General features: G+C 31.8%; 1 protein-coding gene across 1 annotated transcript; it reads right to left on the reverse strand.

The window, feature by feature from the left end:
* Window positions 1–2,631: 2,631 nt before the first annotated feature.
* On the reverse strand, window positions 2,632–19,132 carry LOC128179379 (uncharacterized). Its single transcript, XM_052846788.1, has 7 exons — window positions 18,403–19,132; window positions 14,009–14,093; window positions 9,506–9,658; window positions 7,885–8,096; window positions 7,602–7,774; window positions 6,381–6,553; window positions 2,632–6,216 (listed from the first exon to the last, which is right to left on the reverse strand). The coding sequence occupies exons 1-7, from the start codon at window positions 18,682–18,684 to the stop codon at window positions 6,173–6,175; spliced, it is 1,122 nt and encodes a 373-aa protein (XP_052702748.1). The 5' UTR covers window positions 18,685–19,132; the 3' UTR covers window positions 2,632–6,172.
* Window positions 19,133–19,530: the final 398 nt, after the last annotated feature.

Here is a 19,530-nt window from a genome sequence, read left to right on the forward strand (position 1 = left end):
AATGTGTTTACTTGAAAAGATTTTGACAAACCATTCAGTTTGTAACAATCAATTATATCTAATTTATAAATTACATGTATGCATGTATTTAGAATGAAATACGGAACTTGGTCTTCAGTGAACAAAAATATATTATACCTAAATGGAAACCGTTAGGTTCACTATAGTAGGCTTTCTTAGTTAATAAATTTAAACCGAGTAGATATTCGTAATTCATCTAATTTATAGCTATAAAAATGTAAGAAAGAAAATGAAATCATTTCTTTTATTATATGCATTGATACTATTAGGGTATTTGTTCAATTTCCCGCAATTTCCCGGTTTTCATGATCGCGGCGCCGTTCCAATATGTTTAAATATTTACATGTAATTGTATGTACATGATTTTTAAACTATCAATTCTTTAACAAACAAAATTACCAATTACCGGTGACGTATTTACTGCATGTGGCAATTGCAAATGACTTGTACATACAATTGTATGATGTGCCAGGCCGGGTATATTTGACATATTTACCCTTATACATATATTTAAATAATCAACATCTATTTATGATCACCGGTACATTAATTAATCAGCCTCAAGATTTTACTCTTACGTACATGTATCGTTAATTTGTAGACGTAACATCTTTGAAACCCAGAGCTAGGAAATAATACTTTGAAAATGAATTACAAATGTAAATTAACTTTTATTCACTAGACTTATCGTATACTCGTACATACTAAGATTCAACGCCTTTAGAAACCCTGACGTGCACCTGGGCACACGACACACCTGTTGTGTATATCTTGTATATTCTGTGTTAGTTCCAGGGGTTTTCTTAAGTTGGACAAACAATAGACTTTAATTAGATATACACAAACATGCACCTGGGCACACGACACATCTGTTGTGTATATCTTGTATATTCTGTGTTAGTTCCAGGGGTTTTCTTAAGTTGGACAAACAATAGACTCTAATTAGATATACACAAACGAACAAAACTATGTCTAGACAAACAAAGCAGATATATCCTGCCCGATATAACAAAGGCAGTTGAGAGTCTTTTCATCTTTAACATGTATCTAGCAGATCTAGAGTTAGAAATAATGAAAATTGAAAAAAAAAATACAAACCTTAAACCGATTAACAAATTAAATCATGCATTTTTGGTTCATTATCTTTATTTTGTTTAATAACCAGATGGACTGAGAGAGAGAGAGAGAGAGAGAGAGAGAGAGAGAGAGAGAGAGAGAGAGAGAGAGAGAGATTTTTCACCGATTAATTTATAATAGGAAACCAACATATTTTAATTAGTTTTATGCACATATTAAGATACAGAGACTGCGCTCATCCCTACAATAATTTTGAAACCCCCCAAAAATTATAAAGAATTTTATAACGGCAATCTGTGTCCATCGGAGCGGTGCTGATGATATCTGTGTTTAATGGAGCGACGATTAAAACCGCCTGGAACACCCCCCCCCCTTCCTTGGAAATTATATTATCACTCGGATGACCCCCTCCCATCTCTATAAAAGAGCTTTTGCATTTAATATATGTTTTTATTGTTCAGCTTGATCAATATTGACTTAAAGGCCACTTAAAGACAGTGTAAAGGCAGTGTAAAGAGAGCGTAAATGCCACTTAAAGATGCTTAAAGGTGGCTTAAAGGTGGCTTAAAGGTAGCTTAAAGAAGTTTGGACATTAAGGACCTATAAGCACTTGCTTAAAGGTGACTTAAAGGCGGCTTAAAGGTTGTATAGCCTTTAAGCTCCTTTAAGTCACCTTTAAGCCACCTTTAAGGACTTGCTTAAAGATGGTTTTTCGCCCTGTGATAGATGTTGTCTATCAGAAACTCAAACATCTTTTTAATGTCAACTTCAGAGTATTTGTGTGTGCAATCAGAATGATTTTTAACAAAATATTTTTTTAGATTTCCAATGACAAGGTAAGCATTTAAACGATTTTCATTTCTATTGAAGAAACAACAGTCGATGATATCAAAAAGCCTACATTTTAATTTGTCATGAGGAATGGTTGCATAAAGCGTTGAAAAATCGTACGTTTTGATGCTATTGATGTTAATAAGATTTTGTGTCCTCACAGTTTCTAAACATTCTTTAGAGTTTTTTAATATCCAAATCTGATTCACACCACTTCTGGAGTATTTTGTTGTGCAGTTCTATTGAAGTTTCTCCTTCACTACCGTAAAAATTTAAGTGAGGAGTAAAGAGAGAGGTTTGGAAGATCATTTACTGGAACCTGCCGAAGATGTTAACTTCTACATAGGAACAACTTCCGTCATATGTAGAACTGATTGTAAGTAGATATCCATTCACATTCAATGATTTTCAACCAGTCGCAGCATAACGCAATGATTGAGCTTTCCCTATATATATATCAAAAGAACAGAAAGGGGATTTGTATAACGCTCAGAAAACAGCATGATTCCCAACACTCAATTGTCTCAACATATCGACTATTCCTTAATTGCTTAAAGGTATATTCGATCTAATTAACAATCCAAGCACATTTACTACACGTACAATACGATGATTCGTCTCTTCGCTTATAACAAAAAGAAAGATGTTGTTCTTAATAAATATAAAACAGCAAATTAAAGGTTTAATATTTTAATTATCAGAAGTATGTGATTTTAAAACGTTTCTTTTCATCTTGAAACGTAAAACTATTTCATGATTCAACGTAAAAAACATAGATGTTTACGCTAAAGAATAACAACGAAATTTAAAAAGCAACACCAGTATATAATTAGAATTGAAAGCACCCTTTTGTTATTGTACCTTGTAATCTACTCAAGAGGTGTAAAACATAATACATTCTCTAAGTGTTATCGTTGCTGAAGATTCTGTATACAATTCATAAATATATCACAAAGATGTCTGTCCTTGCTTTGATTTTAACGCTTAACAATTGAATAATTATAATTCGACATACAGCTATCTTAATTTTTCAATCTTTATATTGAAAAACCTGCTTCTTATAAAAAATTAAATGATTTTAAAGAACTTTATATACAGAAACAGGAATGTTCAAATGCAAGCTTAATTGTATTGTTTACAAAAAATACGACGTAAACTACTTACTAGTACATATATATACGAGGGTCAATAAAAAATACGAAGACTTTTGCCATAGCTATGTTATTTAACGTCAAATTATTACTTAATTGAGTAGACATAATTAAGCAATTGTTACAAATTATTTCATATCATATATTCCTTAATTTCTTGTAAAAATGAGGTCACGGCGCACGGTCAAACTTTTTGTTGTGTGAACAATAAAGCATATCATGTTGAAAATAATATCTCCATATATTGGGATTAAAACAAACTAATATTGAAACTTCAAAGAAAAAATTGTCATGATATTCTATGTACCAAATAAGAAGATATATAGATTTGTTACGCAGATATCAGTAAGTAAAGACAAACAGTCTTCTTTAAAATTGACTAAAAACAGTGACGTCGCCGGACGTCACGGTGCAACAAAAAGTATAAACAGACTGCGGGGAAAGCCGATAAAAACTGCTCAATGGTGGAAAAGATAAATCAAAAATTATTTGCACATCTGTGTTCAACTCTAGATCTAACACATTTTGTTGGTTTGTGGTAAATGTATTTTGAACATTAAACAATACGGAAGTGAGCAGAATGTCTGAAAATATTTGATCAAAAAAAAAAAAAACGTCACCGGACAATCAAGGATTTCTTTTGCTGTAAACGAGGGACATGCGTTAAAAAAATAAGAAAACTTCGAGGAACTAACTTATGAATTTCGTACAAATGTGAACAAATTAGATTAGAAGTGAATTATGGCCGATTTAAATTGAAAGGTGAAAATGCACAAAAGACTCAGCTAGGGAGACATAAAGATTGGATATTTTTATCCAATGGGCATGGTCACGATTTTGGTAAAAAATCATTTTTTCAATTTTAATGATTACAATGCTTCAGTTAGGCATTTTTAACATGCAACCAAAATTTGGGGGTCATTTGTTGAGTTATAAGCGAGTTACAGAGCTTACAATTCTTCGCGATGTAAACAAAGCTTTTGTTTACATTTTGAATGTTGAAGTGAAAATTCCAGTTTAAGACTTCAAATGCGTGCGTTAATCGTTAGGAACTGTTTATTTATGCTGCAAATGAATAAGAAATTAGACAAATCAGCTTGAAAAAGATTTTTACTGGTATACTGAACCTATGTAAACAAAAACAGGGCACGAGCTTTGTTTACATGACCAAGAATTGTGAGCCCTGTATCTTGCTTAAAACTCACCGACTGGCACCTAAATTTCATTTGATCATTAAAAATACATTCCTAAAGCATTGTAAATAATAAAAACAGAAAAATAAAATTTGACCAAAATCGTGACCATGCCCCTTTAACTGTGCGTGCGTCATCTTGACGTTATGTTTTCAACGTTACCGTGCGCCGAGGTAACAAAACATATTGATTTTAAAACCAGGTAACAAAGATACCCTTTCATAAAATGGAATGAAACTTCGTATATCAGTACAATAAATATTGTTACATAAATTAATCTTTTAGTTATGACTGTACTGAAAAAATATATGTTAGACAGCCACATTGTCATTTTATTAACCCTAGTAATCTATCATAAATAATTTTTTAAAAAAATTATAATATTTCCAAAATGATAAGTTAGCCAACTACAAATAAGTTCTTATTCAATTGCACCATCCTTCATATCTTCAACCACACGTAAGTCCCTATCCGTTGTCCCCACCATCCTCTGTCCTTGGTTCTTTCTTTTGCCGATGTCTGTATATATTTGTTCCTCTTGTGTATTTCAATACGTTGTTTTTTGTCGGTCTAATTTCCTCCTTTCTTCAGTGTGTCTTTGCAGCAGTAAAAGTCTTGGTATTTTCTGTCGTCCTTAATCAATGCTCTTCTTCAAGTTTGGGAGAATGACCTTACGGTTAGTTGTATAGCATGCTGGTGCTTTGCTGAATATTTTCTGATCTAACCTTTCTTTTAAAATCTATTCCTGGATCTCAAGATCCACGAAGTTACAATGAAATGCGCATTTGCTTTAATTATTTTTTTATATATTCTAAGAAAAATGTATCTGTTTTTATTTTCTTCATATAGTTTCTGATATCGTTGATTTAAAGGGCATTTCTTGAACCTAATTATTGTCTAAGGACGACGAACCTAATTCAGTTTGCGCAAATATATCGCGCACCCAAATAGAGCGATTGTTACGAACATCAAGTTGTCAATAATACGTTACAATCACTAAAATACAATGAAAATTGCTTATGAAGCAATATTTATCTGTTTTACGTCGCCAATCATCTACGTCATCGTAATAAACACTTTATATAGTACGAGTAGTGTCTGAACTTGCTATTTTTCAAACATGCTAAAATCTGTTTTTCAACATTATTCAACACTAACAAATTTCTTTAGAAGATGTTGCAGTACTGTAATGGGTTTAATATTAACTCAAATTATTTATAACCATCTAAAAAGATTAGTTTTCAGAGTTTGAACAAATCATTTACATTTCGATCCGCCTCGATACTCATATTTAAAACAGCATAAAACTTTCTTGAGCTTAAGGTTTGAAGTATTTTATCCTAAACAAAATATAGCACACTTTTATAGTTGACTTGTTTCATAAATCAATCTCGAATTAATATACATAACCTTTTTCTTAGACTTTGCAGAGTACTTTTCATGAAAATTTAACAAAAAATAACGACACTTAGCATTTGGCATGTGCCCTGTAAAAACGAAGTCAATGACATTATCATTTTTACATGATATTAATTCAAAATCATCTTACAAATATCATATTTCAGTATGGATAGGAAATCCATTTCAGAATTTTAATACAACATTATTTCTCTTCTCACAAAAATGCCTTTCCCATTATGTTTTATTGAAGTAATGAAATCAATTTTTGACATGGTCTCTAATAAAAATCTAATTCGATCTTCATGTTTTTTTTTATTGATTTTGATAGATCTTTAGTAACCATAACTCATGTAAATTTTCATAAAAATCACTATTGTAGAAATGAATTGGGTCCGCCGTCGTCCTTAATAACATCCAAATTTAAAATAATTGCAAATCCGTTTTATATCAGCATTTTCATTCATTACATTGGAAAGTTTGTACAAATTTATTTGGATTTTACGTCATTTTTATAGACACTGTCATGACGTCAGCAACTTCACCTATGATAAAAATAGAACATTTTTTGAGATGGATAGATAAAATTGAAAAAATAGGCTTATTGTTTACTCAATAACTTTTAGGTTTTAAAAAGGGAATATACTCCAACAGATACTTACATGTATATATTTATTTGATAAATTGAAAAAATCAAGTTAGTACTCACCCTGGTCAAATATACAATGTGTTGTTGCGGGACAATAAAAATACTGCTTGGTGCTTGTTTGCTCTTGGGTGCAAAGCTTCCCTGGTTCAGCATATGATAACGACATCCAAAATAAGTCAGTCGCACCACAACCTCCATAATTTTTCCATATTTGAAAATTTCTCCAAAACCCCCTGTACATACACATTAAATAGCCCTTTTTATGTATTCTTTGTAATCGTTATTCAATATCTTTATTGCAGTTCTTGAAATACATCGAGTTAATTTGTTACTTTAATGAGTCTTTACTCATCAAATATGCAGTTTATAAAAAAGAATTAAAACTTTGTTATTCCCTTAAGGGAAAAACGAATTAAAATGCTACTCAGGGTGCAGTACTGACGTAGATCTGCATATGATGACGACAACCGAAACACATCGGCAACTTCTCTAATTTTTACATGTTTGAAAATTTCTCCGTTCCCCTCTAAAAGTGCATTTCTTTAATAAAAAAATCTTATTTAAAGTTGTCACTACCATATAGTTTTAAAACAATTTATTTTTCAAACTGTTCTCTAAACATATCAAAATAACATTCTGCAATGTATAATTAATTTCATTTCACAATGAACGTAGATCATGTATAGTTTGCAAAGCCTAAAACCTGTTTCAATAAAGCGCGGTAGTAGAAAGTTGTGTTGTATTATATGTCTTACCGAGTTAGCTGATACGACTGGTAGCCCATACTTTTGCAGTTTTATTTATGCTGAACGCAACTTAGTAGAATCATTAAAGAAAAACGCTTTATTGTAAAAAAAATTATCCACCAGAAAAAAATCTTTTAATTAAGATAATTTATACAAATTTATTTGAAGTTTATACGTTTTAATTACTAAATCTTCGCTTTCTGCATAAAGGCACAGAGTAACATTTTCCAAAACCAAATTATGTATTGTACGTTCGTTTTCGGTATTTTGTTTTGATTTTAGATGCCTTTTTATAAGTCATTATTTAGGCATCATTTTTTAATTTGAATTGATTTATTATACAAAATAATGTATTTGTAAATGGGAATTTTAGTTTAATGTGTTGACCTGTTGGAAAAACGGGTTGATTGTGGGACACTCTTTAAAATGGAAATCAAAACTTACGTGACTGCTTGTGCATAAAAAAAAGATACGTCGTGAAAAACATTTTTTTACGTTATCGTATAAGTAGGAGTCAATATAACAAATATCTTACGTGTTAACATGTCCTTCAAGGCTGAAATATTTGTACGTTTGATGGGAGAGGACATCGGACCAGGAACTGGACAAGATCTTACTGGGAGAGAACCAGCTCACTTGACTGGTACCTGTCCCATTAAACACCACTTCCGCCACCTTGGTTCCATTTTTGTACAGGGAAACGTTTACCTGTTTTTATAAAATGGAATGAGATAACTGTACATAGGTATTTAACAATGATTTCTGCTACAAACATCGATGTTTAATGCGGGTTCAGAAGGCAAAAATATAGTCCTCACTTTAAAGTTACCAAGCGACTGCCAGCGATCGATGAGCGATGTTCGATAGTTGGTCGTACAGAGTGGAGACTTGGTGATAGAGGTACAATACTCGTCATTTACGTTCTTGTTTGTTTCATCGCTCTTACCGTTAGAAATAAACGACAGATAGTCAGAGTCTGTTCCCCCACTCTGGCCCCTGTAGATTAGTGTCCATCCGTCAACTTCTTTATCTAGGTAGAGTAAAATGAATCAACGTTAATTATACTGCTTTTGTCACAAAATATTTAAAATCAAAGGCCGCAACGGCCACAAAGGCGTCGAGCTGACATTTTCTTTTATAATATAGAATGATATCAAAAATTTGAATTTCTGTGCTAATAGTCAGATAATATTAGAATAAAAAAAAAGAAAGAAATTACGTTTTGTGCTGTTTCAACAATAATCAGTATATTTCGTTATAAAAAAGGTAGTGATGTATTTCGTTTATAATACAATAACTCATCATGTTTACAAAAATCGAAGAAATTTCAAAGTTCAAAAAAAAAATATTTTCTTTCTGCTTTAAAAAGTCTTTGCACAATTTTCTCAGGCTCATAATTTGAATAAATTAACAGTGTGTCCCTAATTATAATAATAAAACATACTTTTATTTATTTCAATTCCCGTTTGAAACAAGATTACCTATGCTGTGGTTGTTTACAAACAAATCTCCAACACGTGCTATCTAAAATGCTGGACCAAACCAACTGCATTATCGTGTTTATTAATTGCAACAAAATCTATAGATAACTTTTTCGCTTACAATTATTTTGGATACCATGCCCGATAACAAATTAATTTACCTATCAAATTTTATTTCTATCGGGCACGGTCTCCAATCAAAATGTAAGCGATAAACTTAAATAATATTTTAGTGAATGTTTACATTGCACCTTATTGTATTCATCCGCCATTTCTTAATCAAGCAAATTATACTAATGCAATGAGTTGTCAATAACCAGGGAGGCAAATTTGGTTTTTTGTACACTATTTAGTTGAATATAAGGAATACAAATCTTGTAATACGTTTAATACTTCATGGAACTTATTTTTTTATGCGCATTAAAAAGGCGGTGCAGAGCATGAATTTTTGGACGATTGCCAATCCAGACGATCGCTAGAAGGCTGCCGAGCATTAGCCCGACGCCTTAAAAAAATACAAGGACTACATCTGAACTAAAAAAAGTTTCTATGCATCAAACATTTTAAGCGTAAAATGAATATTTTTAACACTTGTTTAGAAAAGTACTTGAATCAAGTTGCATGAATCGATGAACTAAGTCAATGATGATAATTCTGCTACATAGTATACTTCATAATAAGCCAGTGATACTGGAGTTATTTTATCTATTGCGACTGTACATAGTAAATTTCAGTAACACTCTTCACACATTTGTAAATGTCCATTATAATCCACGGTGCTGTATAGATATATAAAGGGGGAAAACTTGACCAACATTGTGACCTCGTCCCTTTAAGTATACCATTTATCGAATAAATACAGACATACAAACATATCAGTGAGCTGATTGGTTTATTTAATTATATTTCAGGAATGCAACTTTTAAGAATTGCAATCCAATCATTTTTTCTGACTTACAACATTTGAACTCCGTGGCGTTTTTATCCAAGCCTCTCTCTGTGCACGTCAGTGAAGTTTTGTACCTGTAGCCTGTTTTACACTGCATAGACTCCCAAGACATAAGTAATCCGCCATCAAATTCAGCATTTTTTACTCTAGGCATATTACAACCTGATAAGGAAATGTTATTATCAATACTTTGCAACGATTAAACAACCTTTATTAAGGTCTTCCGTTTTCCAACGGAAGACCTTATTGTTTTCGTTCGGTTTCTTTTTCCCTATTATTAGGGTCTTCCGTTTCCAACGGAAGACCCTCTTGTTATTCTACGGTTACTTTTTCTTTATTCTTATTATTCTTTTTTTTCTGACTTTTTTTGAGCGTTATTTCTCAAAAACTACCAAACCGATTTGCACGAAATTTTCAGGAGTGATAGAACATTATCGTCGCTACATATTATTAAATTTTTGCATGATGACGTCACTTCCGGTTTAAGATATAGACGATTTTGTAAATTTTTAAGGGTCATTTTGTCCACGCATCTCCTCCGAAACTAATCAAGATAGAAGCTTAAAATTTTCAGGGGTTGTAGATGAATGTCTGTAGATGTACCCCCATGCTTCCAATTATGAAAATTGCTCAAGGCCTCGAAGCTCGCCTGAACCTGGAAATTAGCACCAAATTTTTCCAAGAAATTTTTGCACATTTTCTGTAATACCTTTCGATGTGCACATAATTTGTTAAAACATGTAATGCAAAAGTTGTTTTAATTTTCACGAGCTTTCCTTTGATATCAAGAAAAAGGGGCTGACCCCTCAAATAAGGGGCCAAGGGGGCTCTAAAGTCCTCTTACAATAACTCTTTACTGAACAATATTTTGTTATTAATTATATAAGCAAAAATGTTCATTGTACAGCTGTTTATCTATACAGTATCATACTTAAGTCATATGTTACGTAATTAGGGGTTTCAAGGGGCCAGAAGTTCAAAACTTTGATCATTAATATCTGAAAAAGGAGAAATATTTTTAAAAGCAATGTAGAACAAAAGTTGCTTAAAATGGTGTTCTTGTCAATATGCTACCTTAAATATTTTTGTTTATGACCCCATTTAGGAGTTAAAGGGTCGGCCCCTAAAACACATTCGTACAGATATCTCAAGAACGGTTAACATTTTATGAACACTTGTAGAACAAAATATGTTTAAATTTGCAAGACCTTAAATTTGATATCAAGAAAAAGGGGCTGGCCTCTCAAATTAAGGGCCAAAAGGGCTCTAATGTCTTTTTACAATAACTCTTTACTGAACAATATTTTGTTATTAATTATAGAAGCAAAAATGTTCATTGTACAGCTGTTCAACTATACAGTACCATACCTAAGTCATATATTACGTAATTAGGGGTTTCAAGGGGCCAGAACTCAAAACTATGATCATTAATATCTGAAAAAGGAGAAATATTTTAAAAAGCAGTGTAGAACAAAAGTTGTTCAAAATAATGTTCTGAACAATATTAAACCAAAAATTTTGTTGTGAGTGGCCCCGGTAAGGGGTTAAAGGGTCGGCCCCTAAAACACATTTGTACAGATATCTCGAGAACGGTTTACAATTCATGAACACTTGTAGAACAAAATATGTTTATATTAGCGAGACCTTTTATTTGATATCAAGAAAAAGGGGCTGGCTCCACAAATTAGGGGGTACAAGGGCTACTAAGTCTTTTTATGATAACTCTTTTCTGACCAAAATTTGATATTTATTATAAAGCAACAAAGCAGCTTTTATTAAGCTTAATTTAAAACTGAAATCCGTTTTAAAATCAGACGATGCACTACAGAGATATCGGGGTTTAAAAATTGATTTTTCCGGAAATTTTAATTCCGCGTCCTTGGTTTAAAATATAGCGTAATGTTTATAGAAAAATTAACTCGTACCAAAAATAATTGTAAAGTCGTTCTCAAACACATTCGGATTTTTTTAAAGTCGTTCTTGAAATCAAAAAGGTTTTTGTTAAATCGTACTTAAAATCATTCGGGTTTTGTTAAGTCGTACCAGGAATAATTCGATTTTTTTCATCTTTTTATCTTAGTTACTCTTCTTATTGGTTTAAGAGCTCTGCTTCTTACAGGAAGTTCCAGCTTTACTTCCGACATTAACGGAAGACCCACTCGTTGCTTTGCAACGAGCTTTGCTCTAGTTATTATTTTTTTTTTCTTACAACATTTGTGCAGGCGATTTCTCAAAAATGGCTGAACTGATTTTCGTGAAACTTTCAGATCTAAAAGATATTAATTAGGACTTAATATACATTTTTTTATTTTGATGACGTCATTTCCGTTCTTGAGAAAATGACGTTTTAGCGATTTTCAGAGGGTCGGCTTGTCCAGGGATCTCCTCCTAAACGGTGAAAGATATTGAGTTCAAACTTTCAGGGATTGTAGACAAGAGATTGTAGATGTGCAATTTGGCATTCATATTTGTCATGCTCAAAAGACGTTAAAGCTCGCCTGGTCCTGAAAATTGAGACTAAAAAAACGTCGTAATTTTTCATGGTTTTCTTAGTTTATCTCTTTTCTGAAAAATATTTTGTTAAGACATGTAATGCAAAAAAAGTTTATAATTACAAGACCTTTCATTTGATATCAAGAAAAAGGGGCTGGCCCCTAAAATTAGGGGACAAAAGGGCTTTAAAGTCTTTCATCTGTAGCCCTTTACTGAGGGATATTTTGTGAACTGTTATAGAAGCAAATATGTTGATCTTACAGTTATGTTTCCAAGCAATGTAATGATTTTGTCATGTGTTACGTAACTAGGGGTTTTTAGGGGCCAAAAGTCCAGAATTTTGATCACCAATATCTCAGAAAGGAAAAATATTTTGACATGCAGTATAGGAGAGAAGATACTCAGAATGATGTACTAAATAATATGCAATTTTCAAAATTTCGTTAAACAGCCCCTATATGGAGTTTAGTGATCAGCCCCTAAAACGTTCTTTCCCATATATCTCAAGAACGGTAACGAATTTCTAAACAGTTGTTGAACAAAAAATGTTGAGAACTAAATGGCCTTTTATTTGATATCAAGAAAAAGGGGCTGGCCCCTAAAATTAGGGGACCAAAGGACTCTAAAGTCTTTTATCTGTAGCCCTTTACTGAGGGATATTTTGTGAACGGTTATAGAAGCAAATATGTTTATCTTACAGGTATGTATCCAAGCAATGTAATGATTTTATCATGTGTTACATAATTAGGTTTTTTAGGAGCCAAAAGTCCAAAATTTTGATCACCATTATCTCAGAAAGGAAAAATATTTTGAAATGCAGTATAGAAGAAAAGATACTCAGAATGATGTACTAAATAATATGCAATTTTCAAAATTTTGTTAAACAGCCCCTTTAAGGAGTAAAGGGATCAGCTCCTAAAATGTTCTTTCTCATATATCTCAAGAACGGTAACAAATTTCTCAACAGCTGTTGAGCAAAATGTGTTGAGAATTAAATGACCTTTTACTTGATATCAAGAAAAAGGGGCTGGCCCCTCAATTAGGGAACTAAAGGGCTCTAAATTCTTTCATCTGTAGCTCTTTTCTGAGGGAAATTTAATGAAAGGTTATAGAAGTAAATATGTTTATCTTACAGTTATGTATCCAAGTAATGTAATGATTTATTCATGTGTTATGTAATAAGGACTTTTTAGGGGTCAAGAGTCCATAAACTATGACCACCTATATCTCAAAAAGGAAAATATTTTGAAATGCAGTATAGAAGAAAAGATGCTCAAATGGATGTACTTTACAAAATGCAACCTTCAAATTTTGGTTCAGCGGCTCCAATAAGGAGATAAGGGACGGGCCCCTAAAACTTTTCATTTTCTCAGATATCTCAAGAACGGTGACATATTTCTAAACAGTTGTTGAACAAAGTTCTTATCCCTGAAACAAAATAGTATCTGGCCCTTAGAATGTAGACCCTGTTTTTCTATTCTAAATCATGTTAAGCTGTTAAATAGCAAAATCAAGATCGAACATATATTTCAGATTCTAAAATCAGACGGAAGACCTCCTCGTTGCTCGCAACGAGATCGTGTCTAGTTTTTTTTATTTTTTTTTAGTTTGTGTCTAATAAAATTCAGCCTGAGAATACTTTTTTTCCATTTAAAAAAATGATAAACAGACAAGAATTAAATATACTTTATTACATGAAATTCTGTCTTATAAAGCAGTCAATTATACATGTACTTCGGCTAATGCAATTTAAAGGTCATTCATAAACGCATACACATAATCACATCACAATAATTCCATTACTTACATATATGTACACTTTCAATTCAAAACTCAAATTTGTAATTTCTGTAATTTTAAGTGAAATGAATACAAAAAGCATAAATTAAAAAAGATAATAAAAAAATAAGAGAAAAATTAATTAAAATTGATAGTTGAATACATAGCTCTCTCTCTCTCTCTCTCTCTCTCTCTCTCTCTTTCTTTCTTTGTCTCTCTCTCTAAAGAAACTATTGTTACCTTGCAGAATACAGGATGATCCAGATTTCGTGACGACACATTTTTCTTTGTTTGAGCACTGAATGTTTCCACAGATAGGGCTGTTCTGAAATCAAAGTTTCATAAATAAAAGACAAATCCATATACCTTCTTACTTAATTAGTTCTCAGAGATATGGATTGGAAAGTAAGTAATTTGTTTTAGATGAAGCCATTACCAACAATCTAAATTCACACCCACCCCCCCCCCCCCCCGAAAAAAAAGAAAACCCCAGATAATTCACAGCAAGATGATTGGTGTTTTGCAACCATAAATAATCTAAAATGTTTTCGAAATAAGAAAAACAAAACATTTAAAAGAAATTGGAAACTCCAAGGTCCAATAACATCATAAAGACAATTTAGAATTTTTTTTCTAAATATGCTTCAATTTAAACGAAATACATTTACAATAAATTATTCATAATGTCGTGTGCGTCTAATTAGAAAAGATCATGCTTATATTATTTCATAATTTTATGGCTGTATGATTAACATCGTCTTGCAAATATATTGTTTTTAAACGTTTCAAGTTAATTTCTGTCATTTGTGTTTCTAAGAATAATTTTACCAGATAAAAAAGTTAGATCGATATAATAAGCTCTTTGATGTTTTGAATGATAGTCATGATGGTTAATATTGACAATACTTCAAATAAATCGAGAATTGGTAACTCTATGTTGAATTAGTAATACATATGGGTATTCAAAGTAGTTGAATTTTTTTACTTTGTTAAGTGACCAAATATTTTTTTTATTGCAAAATATTGCTTTCAGTTGGAAAGGTTTATGATAGAAACTAGTATATGTCAGAGAGAGAAAGTTTTGGAAGGATGGGAACTAGCCATAAAATGAACTCTTGGGGTCTGTTTCTCAAAAAAGGCCTAATTTTGGGCTTAAGTTAATCCAACTAACAAAGTTAGGCCAATTTTAAGTGGGGTCTAAAATGCGTTTCTAAAAGAGGTGTAAGGTAGAGTTTAAATATCGAAGAACTGAGAAATCTCCGCTGAGGCCTAAACATGCAGATTCGTGTTTTGTTTTGCTTTGAGATGGTTATGGGTTGTGGATCACATCCAATTCAAACTACATGTACTCTAACGTAAACATGTCATACATATATCGCAAAATTTGCATAGTTCACGTTGTTCTGAATAATTTAAATCAATGACTGTAGAACAAATACCTATACGCCTCTTTTTATAATGTAATTTAAGAGAAAATACAGATGATATGAAAGAGGCAGATGGTAAGAGGTTGAAAAAAGCAAATATATGGCAAATGAATGCATTGCAGACGATATTGAAGCACGCTTGTGCATAAATAAACGAAATAAGGCATAGAAATTAACCCTAATGTTCGGATATTTTGTGAAATTGAAAATATTTATGGAATGCATGGACAGCATACAGTAAAAATGCCCGCATACCTGTGCAGAATGATAAGTTATTTTACATAAATATGTATTTTAGATGCTAAGAGAAGGCTCGATAATTTTTATCATATTGCTGAATTATATATAGATAATAATATAACTGATTTAAACAGCATTATACTGAAAATTTCAACTGTATATAAAGATCTACATGAACGTTGCCAATGTTTTAAGTAGGAAAACAAGTTCCATCATTTGTTCAAAAAATAGGAATTTATGCAATGACATGAAAACGATTCCTGATTTTCTGCTATTAAAGTGATAAAAGTTTTGAAGCAATTGTCTAAAAATAGAACACAGGAATTACCCAGATTTGAGGCCAGGGTCTCCCCCACTCCTTTTACTGTTTTGTGTTTATTGAATAGATAATTTGTTTTATTCGGTATTGAAATCAATATGTACTTCGATTAAATATAGACAAAAAAGCTAAGTTCTCCCTCCCTATTTGACCACCGTTTATAAGTAAAAGGTTTCTTAAATTTTAAAGGCAAATGCATCTAAAACATCCCTATTCCCCCTCCGGATAAGAAATTTAGTGTCTTTGCATTTTCTACAACTACATTTGCATCTTACTTTTTTCTTCTCTGCTCTTGGGGGGTGGGGGTTGGGGGGGGGGCGAGGCGGGGTTGTTTTTCTTTTTTTGTTTTTTTTTGAGAGGAGGCGGGGGGGGGGGTATATAATTGCATATATACTAAGTATGACAACGGAGTTAAATTTGTAAATAATGCACACTTTTGAAAAAAAAATGCTAAAACGGTGATTTTATTTCATGCAGGTCGACAACTTCGAAATAAAAAATGACACCTTGATATATACATACATTTTAAATACGTAGAAACACAACTTTCACATGAATTCAAGTGATTAAAGTTTAATTCAATCTATTGAGTAAAAATCGACAACACATATGCATATGCCCACACATCATTGATAGTAAACCATACATATTTAAAAAGAATTACAATCAATCTTGAATATAAACGCAATTGATTAATCAATCTTAGAATTAATAAGAAAAATGAATTTGATTTCTGAAAATTCAAGAAGACTTGCATGTGATGTTTTACAAATCATCAAGAACCTTGACAAAAACTTGTCAATAAAAATGACACAAACCCTGCATTGTAAAATGTATTTTTAAAATTAAAATGGTTTGCACCTAAATGCATGTTCATAGACATTAAGAAGAACACGTAGCTTTCATACGGTTTTGTAAAGAAACTAGGAGTAAAAAAAAGAGTGAGAATACATAGTTCAGGAATTGTAAATGATAACGATAAGGAACATACAACAAAACACAAGCAAAAAAAAAAAATAAATTGTAAATGTTATGAAGTTGCTCCTTATTTAAGGAGTATTTCACTGTTTTGAAATCAGTTTCATTTAAAGTGGGTTCAAATTTGTTTAAAAACATTACATTGATCTCAAACATCATCTTAATTTTACATGTGGTACGTCTTCAAATGATGTAAACATAAATATAGGCTTCGATGAACAATGTTAAGAGGCTTTAAAAGGGGCATGGTCACGATTTTGGTCAAAAATTATTTTTTTGATTTTAATGTTTACAATGCTTCAGTAAGGTAATTTTGATAAGCAACCAAAATTTGAGAGTCATTTTTTGAGTTATAAGCGAGTTACAGAGCTTACAATTCTTTGCTATGTAAACAAAGTTTTTGTTTACATTTTGAATGTTGAAGTGAAAATTCCAGTTTTAGACCTCAAATGAATATGTTAATCGTAAGGAACTGTTTATTTATGCTTAAAATGAATAAAAAGATAGACAAATAAGCTGGAAAAAGATTTTTTACAGGTATATTAAAACTATGTAAACAAAAACAGGGCACAAGCCTTGTTTACATGACGAAGATTTGTTGGTCCTGTATCTTGCTTAAAACTCATCGACTGGCACCCAAATTTCATTGATCATTAAAAATACATTTCTAAAGCATTTTAAAAATAAAAACAGAACAAAAAATTGACAAAAATTGTGATCATGCCCCTTTAACGAAAATCTAGTCCATGCTTATTAGGTATTGATTTAAAAATCAATAATCTATCCGTACTTATATAAATCTACCTTATTGTGGAATACATGTATAATTTAGAATAATAGCACTTTTTTAATTATTGTGTTTATAACATCTATCGGGGTATACCCATCTCTAATTCTTTAGGTTTTTTAGCTTTCATACTTTAGGTTTTCATTAACGAGTAGTAATGTGTATTACATACGTTTAATGAGTTAAGGTCATTATTTGTCAAATCGATTTTATTTTATCTAGAAATAAGAACAGTTATCGAACAAAAGTTATGCGTACATGAACAAATACTTCCATAAATGTGAATGTTTTCCTTAATAAAACGTAAGATAAATCCAAAATTAAAATTCTCTGTTTATTTTGCCTTAGAAACAAAACACTGACCATTTTTTTGGTGTACATACTTAGGACTTACACCTTCCCCTTAGCAGGCGTAGATGTTAACCAAAATTTTAAACCAAGTAAGAGTCCGCCTTCTTGTGAAACGCAACTTAGCCTGGTTTTTAGGTTTTGTCTATGATTTAATCCGGACAAAGCTTACGCCTGAATGTAGGCTTTTTTGTGAAATGGGCCCCTGATTTATTCCAGACTAACCTAACGCCTAGACTTAGGCATTTTTTTTTTTAGAAAAAGATCACTGTAATTTACAACATTGACAAAATTTTACAAGCAGACATCTGGAATAAATGAGGGAAATGCTAATTGTGGGATATGGTCATTTACTATACTTTGATGATTTTTATGATTTAATTGATAATTCTGAAAAGATACATTGTGATGCAGTTCAATGAAGATAAAATAAACACTGACAATAGTGTATTTATTTATGATTAATTTGCAGTTAAATTACTTATGAATTAAGAAGTTAATTTTTTCTATTATGTTGTAATATGCATGTTCTTACCCCAGACGTTAAGATCTCTATGTAGGTACTCCCCTCTCTGTCCAAGATAGCTTCCGGTTTGTCAGTGGCACTCTCTGTGTTCAAATCACAACTAAGATGTACCCGGTTATAGTTCACAGACTTACATCGCCCGGGGTAAGATTGACACTCCCTGACACACATCTGTTTACCCATTTTATCAAGACTCGCGAATGTAAAACCTGACAGATACTTGCCATAAATCTCGGAGGATGATCTCGCAAGGCTAAAAAGCAACGCAAATAGATATGATTTAAGGAGCATTTTTAGACCATTGTCACCAGAGCCGCAGTTGAGTAACCGATAAACTTTAATTTCCGACCGTTTACTGCTTGCTTATATAACCACTCTTCCAACAGACGTATCGACCCAATCAGAAACATTATTGCACCACCAGACCAATGAACACCAAAGAGTTCTTGCAATGCTTTGTTAGTATTAATAATCAGAAGATATAAAATAACAAAAGATGATGCTCTAATGATGCAGTCATGGATTCAATATATGGCGTACTTCAATCCACAACTTTAAGGACTAATAATCATTAAGGTATTCTGTATCCAACGGAAAACCTGATTGTTTTGGTACTGTTTCTGATTTTTAAGGTTTTCCGTCTACAACAGGAGACTTTATTGTTTTTGTAGGTTTCTTGTTTTTCTTCTTAATAAGGTATTCCCTATCTTCATACTATCTCATCTACTTGTTTGTTATTGTTTTTTGACTGGTCTTAACCAGGGAAACATTCTTGGGATTAAGAAATAAGCGAAGGTGCTAATCTTAATAGAGATAAAAAAGGCACCAGATGTCTGGCCGTTTAAAATTTGTACTAATACGTGGTCATTTGAATTTCTGATGATTGTTTCTAAAAGGGGGAATAAAAAACTCAGGCTTGATTCTGTGGATTTTGCCACTAAAGGAGGGAATTTTTTTTTAAATAGTTTTCAATTTACAATTTCTAAGTTGCGTGTCATTAGCAAAAATATACATTATTTAAAAAAATTAATAATGTAAAGACACCTAAGCGACCTCATTAACTAAAATCGTTAAGCTTTTAAATGTCAAAGTTTTAAAGTAAAGCGAATCAACGTCTTTGAAGAATTAGAATGGATA

Source organism: Crassostrea angulata, chromosome 4, assembly GCF_025612915.1.
Source record: "Crassostrea angulata isolate pt1a10 chromosome 4, ASM2561291v2, whole genome shotgun sequence".
Lineage (NCBI taxonomy): Eukaryota > Metazoa > Mollusca > Bivalvia > Ostreida > Ostreidae > Magallana > Magallana angulata.